Genomic DNA, 17813 nt, shown 5'->3' on the forward strand with positions numbered 1-17813 from the left:
CACATTTCTGATGCCTTATTTCGGGTTTTATCTGTGCATTTTAGTCCTACAACGTTGCATGTGCACTGCAAAAAAACAGCTGTATTTTCCTGTTGTAGGAGGGTTGTGCAAGCTATTTATGTTATCCTGCCAAGCCAAAGCATTTTACTGCTGAACAGCGTGTAATCTGCAAAGTGCCTGGGAAATGTAGTCTCTCAGCACTTTCCCCACAGAACTCTAAGAGGAAAGCACTGAGAAAGACTATGTTTCCCAATGCTCCCTGCACGCCTTACAAGATTTCATGAGCATGTCTCACAGCTCCACTTCCCTTTAATGGGCCTCCCCAGCACTGTACACAGGGTTACTCTATGCGGAGGTAGGCAGTGGGAATGGCCACCTCCACATGGAGCAAAATGCCTATGATTCAACTTTGACCCTTTGAAGCAGAGTTCTTGCCCAGGCCTAATCCCTGATATTTGGCAACAAGCTCAGTCTCTGGATTCTCTTGGAAGAATCAAGTGCTACCTAGCTTCTGCTACAAGCATTATCAACAAGGGCTGTAGGTATGTCCAAAAATATAAATGCATTTATGCAGACCCTTTCCTATTTTGGGACCCATGTCACTAGGGGTGGTGGTAATGTCCTGACATCAACTCAGTACATGCATGCATCTGAAAAAAGAGCAAGCAAACCAACCATAGGTAACCATGGTGGTTACCTATCCATCCATAAGAAAAATCCACAGCCAGTAATACCTTTATTAGGATCAACCAACCCATATTATATTTCAACCTCAGGTTAGAGAAGACCCTGTATTCCAGTAATCACAGAAGCTCATTTAGATGTCATCTTCTACGCAGAGGGAGGGAGGATGCAGGCCTGATGACTACTACAGAACCTACCCTGCATATGGGTTGTGGAGTGGGTAAGGTGGGGAGCAATGTGTGAACACGCCCTAAGAGGCACCAGGATGATTTTTTTTCCCCTGAAGGCTTTTACTCAGGATAGTAATCACTTAATTTACGACAGTGCTGATTTTGGGTGACCAGAAGCAGAGGAGGTCTGGCATGCAATGGGGAGAAATGCTGACCTGCTGAAATTTCTACACAGCTTCCTTTGCATCCATTTGCACTTTGCATCCATAACTACCACCACCACCACCACCACCCTGCACACACTTAGTTTCATTGAAGTCAACAAGATCACTAGTACTGCTTCAGTACTGGCACATCAGCTTCCATGCTTTCAGGATCACAGCCCAAGTCGATTTAGAGACGGGATACCCACCGGGGCAAAACAGAGAGGATGCTGATTACAGCCAATTGAACGAGAGTTTTAATTCCACCGCAAACAGTATCAGCCATTCCCAGACCCCAATTAGACGTGAGTTTGGGGCGGTATCAAAATGTGTTAAAATTTGTCAAATACATACATACATACATAAATTATCAACAGTGCCCTATCTGACAACTTTATGAAAGTGTGGCTGTCTGAGGATGCACAGGCAGCTTTTAAAAGGAAGATCAGATCATAGGAGAGGCGCATAGGAGAGAAAACGGCAAGCTATCAAACATCGCAAAATGTTTCTCTGATTGCAGGAACAATAGGGATTGTGTTAAGCAAAGTACAGGAGGAGGGAAGGCAGGGAGGAGGATTTGGCACTGCTGGATTTCTTGCCTGTGCACATTGTTTCGTTTGGATCCTGCACTGCAGCGGGCAGGAGCACAGTGCACTAGTCATCTTAGCTGGGGGGGTTTTAATGCCACATAAATGGCTCTCTTCGTGCCACCACAGCTAACTGTGACTCACTGAGCACAGTATACTTCTCAGCAGCAAAGTGTGTTCCAAAAGACTTGCTTTATTAATCCTGCATTACTGCGAGAGCTTCTGAGGCTGCCTTTAGGCCCTTTACATTGCAGTGTGATTTTCGCCCGCTGCTGACAGATCAGTCAGAAAGGCAGGAATGCACTCAGATAAATACACAAAATGCCCACTCTCCCTTTGGTGCAAAGACACATGCCTTCAAGCATGAGCACATGTGGAGGAGGAGAGCTGGACTTGTGGAAGCAAGCACGAATGGTCCCCTTAGCTAAGCAGGCTCTGCCCTGGTTTACATTTGAATGGGAGACTACATGTGTAAACACTGTAAGATATTCCCTTTAGGGAATGGGGCCACTCTGGAAGAGCATCTGCATGCTTGAATGCAGAAGGTTCCAAGCTCCCTCCCTGGCATCTCCAAGACAGGGCTGAGAGAGTCTCCTCTGCCTGCAACCCTGGAGAAGCCACTGCCAGTCTGTGTAGACAATATTGAGCTAGCTGGACCAATGGTCGATATAAGGCAGCTTCCTATATTCCTATGTTCCTTCCTGTGAAAGAAATGCAAAGCCAGACCTGCCCTCATAGGCTGTTTGCAAGCACCACAAACTGACATAAAGTTCATCAGCATCAGAAACATGATACGTGCGTGCATCAGTATAGGGATGGGCTGCAGTTCAGTAGTAGAGCACCTGCCTTGTATGCGGTAGGTCCCAAATTCAAGCTAGGGCTCTAAAGGACTCCATCTGAAACCATGGAGCTGTGCTGCCAGTCAGTGTAGAGCAGAGATTCTCAACGTGTGGGTCCCCAGATGTAATTGGACTTCAACTCCCATAATTCCCAACCAAAGGTCATTGGGGCTGGGGATTATGGGAGTTGAAGTTCAATAACATCTGGGGACCCACACGTTGAGAAACCCTGGTGTAGAGCATGGGTTTTCAACCTTGGGTCACCAGATGTTGTTGGACTTCAACTCCCATAACCCCCACCCAAAGGCCATTGGGGCTGGGGATTATGGGAATTGAAGTCCAGTAACATCTGGGGACCCAAGGCTGAGAATCCCTGGTGTAGAGAGTGTTGAGCTAGATGGGCCAAAGCAACTTCCCATGTTGCTCTCATTTAGCTTCTTTTCCTCTTGTCAACTGGGAATTTCAAGTTTTCCTCCTTGTCAACTGGGAATTACAAATATATTGCAGAAGTCAAAGAACACTGTGAACATCACTAAAAAAGAAATGAAAAACAGCCCAACACACACTTGGCAGCAGGGCCGACATTTAATGGTTTAAAATAGGCACATATGCTTATTATTGAGGATGCACACCAATGATTACTTTGGTTGGAAGCAAGTCTTCTTTTATCACTGCTGTGACACTAGCCCTGGGCCTGAGTCAGCACTTGAGAACTACACTCATGTAACAGTGGGAGAAGAGGATCCTTGTTGCAGAGAGAAGAGTCTGTTATCCTAATTTCCCATTGCAATAGCTCCCTATACAATTCAGTGGAGGGGTGGAATTTACTAGACCACATGGCAGGTTTTCCCTGCTGGTCTAGTCAATTTCATCATTTAAAAAAATCATAATTTTTAATTTTCTAAATTATTTATAAAAGCAGTTCTTGAACAGCAGGGCATTAGCGAGGGAGATGTATACTTGTACCTTGCTCACTTATTCATCTTTTTATGTTTTAAATGGTTATATGAATACATATCAGGATGTACAGCCATCTTTTCATGAACTAAAGGTAAAGTGTGCCGTTGAGTCAGTGTCGACTCCTGGCGACCAGAGCCCTGTGGTTGTCTTTGGTAGAATACAGGAGGGGTTTACCATTGCCATCTCCCGCACAGTATGAGATGCCTTTCAGCCTCTATCACTGCTGCCCGATATAGGTGTTTCCCATAGTCTGGGAAACATACCAGCAGGGATTCGAATCGGCAACCTCTGGCTTGATAATCAAGTCATTTCCCCGCTGCACCATGAACTAAAGAACCTTAAAACAGTTTCACTTCCAAAACACCTCCAGGCAAATAGTAAAAAGTATACACAAAGCAGAGCTGCACAACCTTGGCCCTCCAACTGCTGTTGGACTACAACTCCAATAATCCCCAGACACAGTGGCCAATAGTCAGGGGTGATGGGAGTTGTAATCCAACAACAACTGGAAGGCCAAAGTTGTGCTGACCTGATTTAAAGCCGGAGTTAACAGTATAGCAGTAAGCAGGAATTCATACATTTAGGGCTAGCTCACTAGCCAGCAATTATTTGTGCTTGCCAGCAATCTCATCCTTTCCCTCAGATCTTTTTCTGACACACAAGGCTTAGGAGAGAAACAGGTTTTTTATCATTTGCATTGGGACTGGAAATGGCAAGAAACAGTAGGAACTCTCTCCTATTGCTCAGAAAGGATTCCTGCTGTATCTTAACTTCTCAAAAATCAGAATTGATAAAAATTGATGAATTTTTTAAAAAAATTAAAAATCAGATTTTTAAATTTTAAATTGGATTTTTAAAATTTAATATTGGATTTTAATTTTTTAACAATTCATTAAAAAGGTCAAACCTAGGTCAAAGATATCATCATGAATATTAATCACAACTTCTCATTATATTCTATGAACATGTTAAGAGCAGTATATGGGGATAACAAAACTGATCGATCCTATTCTGCAGGTGGTGTGGTGAACATGCAGCATGCATGCACACACACAGACAGACACACACAGTCAAGCCCTTGACCGCTCTCTCTAAAAATGCAGTGACAAAGGTGGTCAATAGAGGATTGTGGGGAAGGAGTGGATCTGAGCAAGGAGGAGTTCTACATTATTATAAATGCAAGCGGGGAGGGCGGAATAGAAAGTGAAAACAAAAGTGAACATAACCCTGGAGAAGCCGCTGCCATTCTGTGAAGATAATACTGAGCTAGATAGACCAATGGTCTGACTCAGTATATGGCAGTTTCCTATGTTCCTATGCAATCTTGAGGAAACCTTTATGGAGTGTATCCTCCATTGTAGAAGGTTAAAAAAAACTTATCATGGCAGCAGGACGTAAAAGAGACCCCATTTGGGAATATTTTAATGAAGTTTTTGTGGGTAAGACAGGCATGTGTGCAAAATGCAAATAGTGCAACAAAGAAATGTAAGGCCTGGTTGCCCAAATGAAGCAGCACTATGAGAAATGTGCACCTATTATAGTGCATATCTACTTTCCAATGATGAAACCTACATCTGTCTCTGAATATGTATTAAGGTTATATTAGACAAAAATGCACGTTTACTAGAAAATTATTTTCCTGACTAGTGATTTAAATCATTAAAATCGAGTCTTTCTGTGAAGCCATTTAAAGTGTAATTTAAATCAATCTGATTTAAATCAAACCAGACCTGTCAAAAATGTCAGTGGACATGAGACTTCTGGGAGGAGATACGTGTGGTGCCAGGTGTCCTGCTCACCAGAGGGCTGGGGACACTTGCCACTGGCGAGCTGGCAAGTAGATTTGTAGATGCGAGGCAGTAAGATGCTGTAGACACACCTAATGCAATTCACCTTTGTCCATGAGGACACCATAGAGCAGAGCTGCTCATCTTTGTCCCTCCTGCAGATGTTGGCCTACAACTCCCATAATCCCTGGCTATTGGCTACTGTGGCTGTGGATGATGGGAGTTGTAGTCCAAAAACAGCTGGGGGGCCTAAGTTGAGCAGGCCTGCCATAGAGTGATCAGATGCAAAGAAGGGTTCTTTTAGATACCTCCAGCAGATATGTAGAAGAAGGGATTTCAGCAAGCACCACTTTCCTGCCTCTTCCATCATAAGTTACACAGGCCAAATTCCTCCTTCTACACAGCTGTTAAAAGGAACAGGAGCCCTCTTTCCCCCTGCACAGACTCAACAAAGACTCCTGTAAATATCTGTAACCCTACCCAGACAATTCTGTTATATCACAAACAGGATTTGCTAATTCCGCATTATGTGGTGCTCACAATAGGTCTCCAGAGGAAACCATTATACAGGGGAACTCCCCACCCCTCTCTTTTATCCTCACCCTTTATCTATTAAACTAATTGGTTTATTTAACAGAGAGAATTACAGCCCACCCTCAGCAGCTCAGTGAGAGCTCTGATCCATATTCATGAATGCACACTTGAGCTTTAGCCTGCTGGCTGTCAGGATGGATATTTTTCAGAGAGGAATGGTGCTCTGCTGCATGGAGAGGCTTTGTCATGGTTTTCTGGCCCTATTTGTTGCAGAGGGGACCTTTTGGATGAGTGCGGGTGTTTATAGCAAAGGGATAGACTCTTGAGTCCTGACAGGTATAAATGCCAAATGTAGCCTGGGAAAGAAAAAGTAAACTTTTAAATGTGAATGCTTGATCTCTGGTGACAACCCAACTGCTGTAGCTCTGCTGCCTAGGGGAGCTTCCCTTCATTAAAAATTGGCTAGCGGGGAACAGCAGATTAGGACCCAATCTGGACTGGGATCACAGCACAAGGGAAGAGTTAAAGCCCCCCAAGTGGTCCTGATCCAGTTCAGGCCCCAATCTGGTTCCTATTTAGAAATGAAAAGATGGCGCGCACACAACTGCTAGGGAGAGAAAGTCAATGTCTCACCTAGTGTGGCCATTAAAGCAATGATGTACTTTCAAGTAGACTCTGAGACTAAATGGAGAAATAAGAGTGGTGGGGAAAGCTGAAGAGCCAGAGGTTTATTTGACATTTTCCACTACAACATACTTTTCAATTGAAATGTTAGGAAGCTTGCCTCTTCAGCAGCACAAAACAGCTGCAGTGGAAACGTCAAAGAAGCTTTCTGCTGTGTACACAGTTCTTCCCTGGGGATACATATTAGATCATAGCCAAGAAAGACAAATGCAGATGTTGCATTTCAGTCTGGAAGCTAAAGGTCTCCCCATGTGATGGCATAAGATAAGAACATGTGGTTATCTGCAAAGAAGAAGCAAGGCACAATAATAGTTCTCTTTAGCATTGGGGATGTGCCATTGTATGTAATTGCTATGCTGTCTTACAGTGTTGCAATACAGATTAAATAGAAAATGGGCAGTTGAATAATGCAGTCTCTTAATGTTGTGTGGTGTTCCATGGAGGGCACTGTGGATGACACAATGCTCAATTTGGAACCTGGAATCCTGGGTTCATATCCTAGATCTGCCTTGGAGAAGTCATGATGGTGAATGGAGTTGAGCTAGTATGAGTCTTCATCTTACATAGACTTTGTGTAGTTGATGGTATTGCACTCTTACACCTATTTTCTGAACCAAACTAATGAGAGGTGGAAGGCCAGTACACTCATTTACAGCTTTCAAAATTAAAACTGCAGGAAATAAATTAAACTGGAGAAAAAGGGCATTCCAGCAAATCCAATTTAAGTGACTTCAGAGACAACATGACTCAGTCATCTTATGTGATTGCTGCCCTAACATAAACCTGAAAAATGCATCCACGGCCCCATGAACAGAAACTTTCTCAGGGACATCAATTCATGGATTTTATAAAATGGGTTTTTATCAATAAAAAGAAAGTGGCTTTGAAACATAGGTGCAATGGAAGCCTAACTTCAAAACTACAGAGTACATCATCCTGTTTCCAGTGGTGCAAGTGTATGTGTGTGTGTGTGGGGGGGGGAGTTCCTGTGATGCTCACACAACTACATTCCATTACCACAACTGAGGCATTGGCTTAGGGAATAATACCTTTCCCCATGAAACAAAGCATTGCAGGGAGAATGCTAGAAAATGTGACATCCTTGAAACAGAAGCACTTTAAGGGAAACCATCCGGCTCTCCCAGGACAAGTTATTAAAAATGGGGGGGGGGCAGAATCCTCTGGGGAAGAGGTCCTCAGAGCAAACACAGGTGATACACACAATCTTTTTCTTTTCTATTATTTTTTATCTCTCTCTTCTTTTTTTTTAACCTGAAAAGCACACAAGCAAAACCATATACTTCCTGCCATTGGCAGTTACAGTCATGAGGAGGACACAGATGCATGGGGAAATATGCAAAGACTGGGATATGGGAAGAGGGCTGGCCTGGACATGCCTTATTCATGCCATCCCGAGTATGACACGCTACCTAGAGTAAAGTCTAGAGGCCTGATCAGGAGGTCCCCGAGGTATCCTACAGCACCCAAACCGCACTCTACACAAATGACTGACCCGTCACCACGGCTGGTTCCCAGTCCTTTGTAAGGCAAAGAAGTTGAGGCACCAGTGGCTTTACTATATATCACAGCAGCAGGGATATATCACTGAGCCATCAGTGGCTCAGTGGTCGAGCATCTGCTTTGGATGTAGGAGGCCTGGCATTCAATCTCTGGCATCTCCTCTAGATGCCTCATCTGAAATCCTAGAGAGGCCCTGCCAGTTAGTGTAGACAGCAGTGAGCTAGATGGACCAACGATCTGGCTTCATATGTAAGGCAGCTTCCTATGCAGACTATATGGTGTCAAGCAAACAGGGTCGGAGCAGTCGCTTAGGGGCAGGGTATGTGCTTCGTCTGTCTACAGTCCCAGATTCTACTCCTCACATTTCCAGCTAAAAAGAACCATAGGAAGGCAGAGTGAAGTAAGATCCTGAGACCGTGAAAACGGCTGCCTGTCAGCGTAACAGCACTGGGTGCAATGGCAACTTCATGTGTTCCAAGAGAATAGTGATAATGGATTCAGATGAAATTGTGTGTCTGTGTAAAGTAATAATAATAGTCGTATTCCCTGGGCATCTGTCCTTCCAACCCATCTAAGTTGACTTTCCTGCTTATTATGGAAGCTTTTTTCCCTTTACAAGCAGCAGCCACCAGAATGGCGAGCAATCTGGATTAGGACAGGAGGCAGGTTAAATCCCTTCACCATGGTCCCAGTACAGCTTCTGAGAAGACCAGTGTATAAGTGATATATGTACACTGTATAAATAAGACTAGTGTACAAGTATACAGCTCCTTCCACAATGTTTGGCATTTGCACAAGGTGACCGCTGAGGAATTAAAAAACCAACAACCATAAACCTGTAGGTCCATCGCCACTTTATCTCTAGATAGATAGATGAACATAAGAGAATTTAAACCATCTTAATTCTAATCCAGCATTTCCCAAAGCATCCAACACTGAGGCACACTTTTTGCCCCTTAATTAAAACTGTAGGCACAAAATCTCCAAAAAGCTTTACAGTGAAGAGTGGAAATGATCTGCCATCCCTGCATTTCTTCATGAGTTACTGTTCTGAACATGCCTCCTGACTGGAAAGAAATCAGCGCAGGGCAGTGACTCATGCAGAGATTCAACAGGCAGAATATAGAAATCTGCTGAGTCTCTTCATGGAGTGTGACTGGATCACTGTTGAACCACATTCACCCATATGAACCTGCCAGGGCCCTCCGCTCATAATCTCAGGCCCTACTCATGGCCCCGCCACTAACGGAGATCCAATTGGCGGGGAGTAGAGACAGGGCTTTTTTGGTTGTGGCCCCTTGGCTTTGGAACGCCCTCCCTGAAGAGTTTCACCATGCTCCCTCCCTCAGTGTTTTTAAAAAACAACTAAAAATATGTCTTTTTAAAGAGGTTTTTTAATGTTTCACCTGTTGCGTATATCTGGTAGGTTCTTTAGTCTTTACTTTTTATAATTCTTAGTTTTTAGCTTTTTAAAGAATTTAATTTGAAATTGTAAAAGCTAATTCTGAATGTGGTTTTAGCTTGGATTTTTAACTTGTTTAATTTGTTTAATTTGGTCAATTTTATTAGTCCGGTTTTATATTGTAACTGTTTTATAATGTTGTGAGCCACCCCAAGCAGAAATGTACTGGAGGGGTGGGGTATAAATATTTTAAATAAATGATAAATAAATAATAATACTCAATCATATCTGAGGCAATGGAGTGGCAGAATGACCTGCCTCCAGCAGAAACTGACTGGAAGGAAGCCAAGTCAGACCAGTAAATCATGCAAAGATACAGAAGGAATCCTCCCTGATGGGTGAGTATTTGGGGTTAGTAGCGGCTTTTAATTAATTCGTTGCACATATTAGCAGTTCTGTCTCAGCACAGTTTGGGAATTAGTGGCCCAGTTGCTACCATGAGCTAATGAAATGCCATTGGCAACTCTCAGTATCCACAATTAAGCATCCGTTTTCTAAAACTATTTCTTCTGCTCACCTTGTTTGTGTGCAAACATATACATAAGTCCTGCAATTCCTATTCAAAAAGACCACTGAAGATCTACCACATCTCAGGGCTGCTTCACATGCTACCAATTAAGAGTATATACTGTCTTCATGGGTAAAGCAACTGTGTGCATCTATTTCACTGCATGTACACGCAGGTAGGGAGCCATAGCCAGGTCTGACCCACTGCCAAACTTAAACTTAGTGGAAGAAATACAGGTCTATTACGAACATGCCAGTGGGCACCACAGCTGCAATCCTACATGCAGCCACATTTGGCTGAAAGACAGCTAGAATACCAGAAGGAGGGAAACTGCCATTTCCTTTCGCATTCCTTTGAGGGGGAAGAAAATTGGCTCAAACTACCAAAAATCACAGCAAGACAGAAGTCAGTTAGAGGCAAAGCAGCAGTAACATCCTTTGTGGTCACAAGAAATAATCAGAGGTGTGCCTCTCCCTCTTTCTGCGTTCCTTCCTTGGCATGGTTGAAAATCATCCAATCCAAACCATGAATGCTGCTTCACACAGGAGTTTAACCATACGGTTGGACAGCCACTTGATTCTGGACAACACTTGAATCTGCACAATCCTTCAATGCTTTTGGGTTCATACCTGAAGAAGTGTTAAAAATGTGAAATTTTTAACCCTAAACTGCCCCACTTCACATAGAGGTCATTCATACAATCAAAAACTGTGTTCTTCCTAGAACACAGCTGTGTGGGCTCCCAATTTTTGGTAGTGTAGAAGCAGGCTAGGAGGAAAACCTGGGTAGAAGTGATTGTGTGGAAGCAAGGTAGGAGGAGAACTTGGGTAGCTTTTCCTCCTACCTTGCTTCCACACAACCAAAAATTGGGAACCCGCACAGCTCCCAGTCCCAAGCCCAAGTAGAACACAGTTTTTGATTGTGTGAATGACCTCATATTCTCTTGTGATAAAGGGGGTTGATCATTAGATGCTCTCTCTCTCTCTCTCTCTTAATCTCTCTCCTGCTCTCTCTCACTCACATACACACACACACCAAATTCTTCTGAGGCTTTCTGGTTTTTGTTTCTTTAAGTAGAGGATTTATTAAAATGGCATTGATTCAGCTAAACTCAAATTCAAGTGAATGGAGGGAAATACAACAAAGGTATGGAGTAAAATGTCCAAGGTATTGGGCTAACATCTCTTAGAAATCAACATGATACAAACACATACACCCCAGCATAGGAGATACAGATGAGAGATGTTCAAAGATCACTGTGTGGCAAAGTCATACACTACAACAGTAAACTAACCTAGCCTTAAAATAGGTTTCTTTTATTCTAATTTATGCTCGCTATGGCACTTAATGAAGCCACCGAATGGCACAGTGGGAAATGACCTGCCTAGCAAGCATGAGGTTGCCGGTTTGAATCCCCGCGGGTATATCTCCCAGACTATGGGAAACACCTAAATTGGGCAGCAGCGATATAGGAAGATGCTGAAAGACATCAGGGGTGTAACTATAATAGGGCAAGGGGAGACAGTTGTCTGGGGGGCCACTGCCTTGGGAGGCCCCCCAGAGGAAAGTCACATGACTGACTCCCCCAGCCGCGCACCCGCCCGGGCTTCCTTCCGGGCTTCCTTCCTTCCTTCCTTGTATTCATCCTCCCAAACTGATGTGAGTGTTAAGACCTGGAGCTACCAGAACAGCATGTCCTTCTCTAGTGCCATTAAATGACTTGTATCATCCACAATTTACAAAACTTTTAAAAAGATAATTTAGGATGATGTTCTATTGTGGCACATAGGTGTATATATTTTACTATGCTTTTTGTTACCACTAAATCATTTAAGATTTCTTTACTTCATGAGTTGAGCTTGAATGGGGGGGGGCATTTTAAAATCTTATCTCTGGGCCCACTCCAACCTTGCTACACCCCTGAAAGACATCATCTCATACTGCGCAGGAGATGACAATGGTAAACCCCTCCTGTATTCTACCAAAGAAAAACCACAGGGCTCTGTGGTCACCAGGAGTTGACACCAACTCGACAGCACAATTTACCTTTACCTATGGCACTTAATAACAGATAACATTAATATAGCAGCCTACAAGTTTTCAAAGTGCTTCACATACATTGTTGCTGTAATTCTTGCAAGACCATGCTAAAGAGATCAGGATTATCATCCCTAGGTTACAAATAGGAAAAAAGGAACATGCTAAAGAGATCAGGATTATCATCCCTAGGTTACAAATAGGAAAAAAGGAACATAGGAAGCTGCCATATACTGAGTCAGACCACAGGTCCATCTATCTCAGTATTGTCTACGCAGACTGGCAGCAGCTTCTCCAAGGCTGCAGACAGGAATCTCTCTCAGCCCTATCTTGGAGAAGCCAGGGAGGGAACTTGAAACCTTCTGCTCTTCCCAGAGCGGCTCCATCCCCTGAGGGGGATATCTTCCAGTGCTCACACTTCTAGTCTCCCTTTCATATGCAACCAGGGCAGACCCTGCTTAACTAAGGGGACACGTCATGCTTGCTACCACAAGACCAGCTCTTCTGGTGGAGAGGAAGGGGCAAAAGCAGAGAAAGATAGAAACTTGCCAATAGCTCCACTGTGCCCTCTAAGGTGTGCACACGTGCGCGTGCTCACAAGTTTCTGCATGTCTTCTCAGGCCCCACTCTGAATGCAGGTGTGCACACACTGCCTTGATACTGCCGCCCAGAACAAAACTCATTCTGCACAGAGATGTGGAATGTAAGAATGTAATACAAGAATGTAAGAGATGTGTTGGATCAGACCAAAGGTCCATCTCATTCAGCATCCCATTTCCCACAGTGGTCACCCAGATGTTTTTGGAGATCCCCAAGGAGGGCATGCAAGCAACAGACCTTTCCTGCTATTACCCTGTAGCAATCAGACACACTGCCTTTGCGCATTTAGCTCCTGGCTAACAGCCATCAGAAGATCTATCCTCTACCAATTTGTTGAACCCCCTTTTAAAGTCACCTAAGTCATCTCCACATCTTGTGGCAACAAATTCCACAAATTCAGTCTAGTATGATGTACTTCTGTCTTTCCTGAATCTCGTGCCAATCCGTTTCACTGGGTGACCCATAATTCTGATGTCCTGAGTATATATGCACAGAGACACAGAGTGGAGGGAGGCTGGCTCTTGATTATTTACTCAAAGGACCCGCTGGCAGAAAAAACAGTTAACAATTGCAAATGCATTGTTCCTGGATTAAGCCAATCTGCTTGATTATATTGGCAGCGGCAGCAGTGAGGTGATGTCCTCTCCTTATTTAATGTTTTTGCCAGTAAATCTTTCAAAGGGATGGTGGAAAGAACTAAGGGGCTGTTCAGATGATGTCAAGAGGGCAAAAGCCAACCTCTCTGAGTTTTATTGCTTAATCAAATTGCTTTTCATACTGATGGAACAGCCATTAGGTGAAACTAGAGCCGCTTCCAAGCCTCCCTTCCATTTTCTGACCTGACGTCGTTCCAGCCTCGGTTTTCAGATGTACCAAACCAGATGTCAGGGCTACGTTGAAAAACTGGACTCTAGAGATTGAAGCTCACAGTCTTTTGCTTGGGAACAATTAACCTGAAATAACTACCCTCTCCTGATTCTGCATTCCAAATTATTACTTATAATTTCCACCCTACCTATAAGCATATACTGAAAGCTGTGTGTGCACATGTGCACACCCATCATTTTACCACCTGAAACCAGAGACTTAAACTGTGTTAAAGGGGACCTCATCTTTATTAAATTTATTTATTTTATTATTAAAACTTTTATACCGCCCTTCCAAAAGGCTCAGGTCTTTCATGATCTTGAACTATGAACTCACATAAATAAATATGAGGATCACTGATAGATTCCCACCTTTTTGTTTTGTTTCAAATGCACTGCTTGTACACTCTGAACAGCAGCCCGATACACAAGAATTAAGCAGGTGAATCTGGCACAGAGATGAGTGGCAGGAAGAGCTTCATCAGTTTAATTCCTATGTATCGGATGCTATTGAAGGTGTAGAACTTCAGCCCTAACCATCCATCTCTTCCATTTCTCCTTTTTATTCGGTAGCAGAATGCCCACTGAAAGGAAGCACAACTAGGATCAGTACTAATTTGGAAGGCAGATCACAATAAACAGGGTGAGAGAGAAACCACATGCGAGTTTGGAATGATTTTCTGATCAACTAGTGTACGAATGTGGAAGAAATGCAAAGGCATCATTATTATCTCTCTCCCAAGTGTTGTTTCTATGTCCTTTTTTAGAGCTGACCCCATTCTAATACACCTTATTATAATACTCGTTACTACTGGCGTTGGGGCAGGAGAATTATCCATCTGGTTGCAAGATGGTAAGCAGCTAGGGCTTTATCCACCCATTATCCCAACATCAGAGAAAACAAAGAGCAGCTTATTGCTGCAGAGGTGGCTGTCTAAAGTTGATTGGGGGAAAACAGCAGGAAAGGCTCCAGCACCTTAAAAACCAAGGCTGCAATTCTAAGTACACTTACCTAGGACATAGATGTCCCATTTAACATATGCATGAGATCAGGCTGCAAACATGTATGAGACCAGGCTGCAACAAGTTTATTGCCGTTTAAACTTGAGTGAGCCTGAGTCCACTTTGCCAGATACAACCTGCGAATTTAATTCCCCTGAATGTACTCCTCTGCACTGCTTCATCCGTGCCAGGTTTTTTGATCAGGGTTCAACACAGTAAGAAAAGGGTGCCTCTGAACATGTACAGAGTACATTGTACAGTACGCCATACGGCCGTCAGAATGGTCTGGGAGTTGGGAAGTACGACTTCCGGGTCAGAAGGTGATCCTCCTTGCCTTCCGGGCAGGTTTGAGTCTAGGGGGCAGCAACCCACGTGCGTGCCAAGGAGGACAGGACTTCTGTTCTGTATCTCGACAGGTGCAGCTCTCCACCGTGGAGCTGCTGCTGCAGCAGGAATGCGAGAGAAGCTGCACCTGTTCTACACCGCTAGGAGAGGTACACGAGCCTTGAGCTCTGCTGCATCTGGTCCCCCGATTGCATCCCTGGACTCCGGACAAAAGTTAAAGGCCGTTCATGTGCCTCCCAAGGTACCCTCGTTATTTCGCCGTTTCTGCGATCTAGTAGCCTGCTCAGCAGCCCCCGTCCCTCCAGTTAGCCTCCACCCTCCGCTCCAAGAGGAAGGCGCCGCTATTGTATCTACCGTCTGGATGTCAATGTATGCCTCTCTATTCCGACGGCACAGAAATATGTTTAAAAAGAAGTCCGGATGGAGCAGTTTTCCCTGCCGCAGCTCCGCTCAGACACCTGTACGTGGCTGCGTTGCTTTGCACCCATCCTGCTGTCCCCTCCATCTCCTCCCTCCCACTTGTCAATGTTATCTGTCCTTCCGTTGTCCGATTTCGCCAGCGTCAGCCCTAAAGAGAGCGGAGACGAGAGCCGGGCGTGTGCGCTCGAATACCGCAGTAACGAGAGTGACCGACCAGAGCAGGAAAAGGTGCCGCGGTGCCGCCCACCCCTCTGGCAGGAGCTTCTGTAAGCGAGCTCAGCTGCAATGTAGGAGGCAAAACAGGTCGGGATCCAAAGCAATCGGGCACGTGCTCCAGCAAAAGGGTCCCTTGGCAGGGAACAGCCGTCTTTGGCAAACGGCTCGTCGGAGTTTGCAAGGGTGGGTCTGGCGAGCCTCGAAAGGGGACTCTTCCAGCGCGACTGTCTGGCTCTTCTTCGCGACCCAATTGCCGGTTGCAAGCAGAACTCCCACAAGCGTTACCAAAGATCTTTCGAAGCTCGCCAGGTCCATTTTTGCAAACTCGGGAGACTTTTAAAAAAATAAATCTTTAATTCAGCCCTACAATTGCAAAAACAAACAAACCCACCCTGCACCGGCTCGCATTCTAGCCTCTAAATTCAGATGCTTCTTTAAAACCAGATTTGTTGGTGTTTTGAAATGCAATGGGGACCCTGCAAAGCGCGCCACCCCAGTTGCCCTCCAGTTTTGCCGTGCAATTGGGTGCCTGCCGACCCACCCACGTCGGGTCCGGCTGAATGCAACGCTGAGCCGGCCGTTGCAGTGTCACTCCGCGCAACTTGGAGCTGCTGCAGGCGGCGAAGAAGGCTGCGCGGGCGGGCACCCGCCACACCACCCACCCGTCCGCGCGGACTGCTGCAGGCAGGCTCCGCTTCATTCCGCCCTCCGCCACCCGAGGCTGCACCTACTTTCTCGAAAGCAGCAATTCTAACGTGCTCTCAAGCAGCAGCTTCTGTGTGTGTGCCCCCCCCCCCCGCAGCTTTCCCGGTGTCGCACATGCTTCTGCGGCGCAACGCATTGCAACAGCCTCTCCAGCTCCCTCCCCTACCCCAGGGTTGGAGCAGACGCTGCCGGGGATTGAATGATTATTCTGGTTATAAATCGGCTCCATGCAGACTCACGTCTCGGAAGCGGTTCCAGTGTTTGATCTTGCCGCTGTACTGGGAAATGGAAGACAGCCATTGCTCGTCCTCCATAAAATTGCCGGGGTTTTCGCCTTCTTTGCCCCCTTTGCCGTCCCCTTCCGCCAAAGCGATGGCCAGCAGCAGCGGCACCAGACAACAGCCTGGGGCTCTCATCTTTTGATGTGGCGCTTTCCTCGCCCCCTTGCTTGCTGCAGAGCAATTATTTGTCTTCTCCCCTCTCTGATCTCCTGACTTGAGGAGAGATGGATGGTTGGATCCCCACTGAAATGTGACCTGATTAGGAGATGCACTTCTCTGAAGCCCAGCGCTGGGAGCACCGGGAGGATTACGGAGTCTGCGCCAAAAGAGGCTGGCTTAAGTCACTGGAGCATCAGCATCACATTTGACATCATCATACCTGTTAAAAAGAAACCCACCCGGATGAAAGCGGGTGCGGGAGAGACAAGGTAAGGGCTGGGAAGGCACCGAACTCTTGGGCTCCTGCCTAATTGGCAAATGCCACGAATTCCTCTGGCTGGAGCATTTACTGATTGCTGTTGTAGCACAATAAAAACGTTTGAGTTCCAGTGTTGTGGGATTTGTTGCACCCCCACCCGTCATACAGCCATGTTACAGATTTTCGGTTCAGCACCATGTTAGTTCCCGAGGATAAGAATAAGAAAGAAATGCACCATAGATGTATCTCTTACTAGATGAGTGTGCAAGCTTGCAGAGCTAAACAGAATTCTTTTGTGGGGAAGCAGAAGTGTAGCTCTAATTGAGTCCCTGAGTTGTGGAGGGGGGGTGGCTGCTGGCTGGGTGACCGCTTACTCTTTACTCTTTGCTGTCGTCCTCAAGGCCGCCCCACCCCCCTCTATGCCAAACAGCTGATTCTCAGCCATGGAAGGGTTATACATTTGGCAGAGGCCAATCTGGATTTGCCCCAGAGTCTACTTTCAATAGGGGACTGTAGCCAATTGTCAGTTCCTAACAATTGAGATCCATGTTTGTTGCATTCAGGGTTTACCTTTTTAGATCTTAATTGTACATCGCAAAATATAAAGTGGCTCCTTTCAGCTCATGAGAGGGTAACGTGATTTAAAGAGAGAAATCTTTTCTCCTATCACATCACATTGATGGCTTATTTGCACCCACTCACCTTTCTCTCTCTCACTTGCACACTATATTAATTATTAAGGAATATTAATTCCTTGAGCAACAGGAGATCAGAGACGGTGGGAATGACTTTGACAAATGCGAAACCTAAAATGTAAACCTCGGCTGCCTTCACTCAAAGCCGTCTGAAACTAGGTGGCTTTAAGTTAAAAAAAACCACACCAAAGCTCTCTCTTAATGGATCCCGCCCTGTTCGTTCTTACTGAAGCACCTCCAGGACACAGTTTACAATTTAATTCTATGTAGCACCTTGCTGATACCAAAA

General features: G+C 45.1%; 1 protein-coding gene across 1 annotated transcript in view; it reads right to left on the reverse strand.

The window, feature by feature from the left end:
• SPOCK2 (SPARC (osteonectin), cwcv and kazal like domains proteoglycan 2) overlaps positions 1–16696 on the reverse strand; it is a 98687-nt gene extending 81991 nt beyond the window's left edge. The window contains exon 1 of the mRNA XM_053307418.1: positions 16370–16696. Within this exon, the coding sequence (XP_053163393.1) occupies positions 16370–16546 (177 nt within the window). The 5' untranslated portion in view covers positions 16547–16696. The remainder of the gene's footprint in view (positions 1–16369) is intronic.
• Positions 16697–17813: the final 1117 nt, after the last annotated feature.

This window comes from Hemicordylus capensis, chromosome 3 (genome assembly GCF_027244095.1).
Source record: "Hemicordylus capensis ecotype Gifberg chromosome 3, rHemCap1.1.pri, whole genome shotgun sequence".
Lineage (NCBI taxonomy): Eukaryota > Metazoa > Chordata > Lepidosauria > Squamata > Cordylidae > Hemicordylus > Hemicordylus capensis.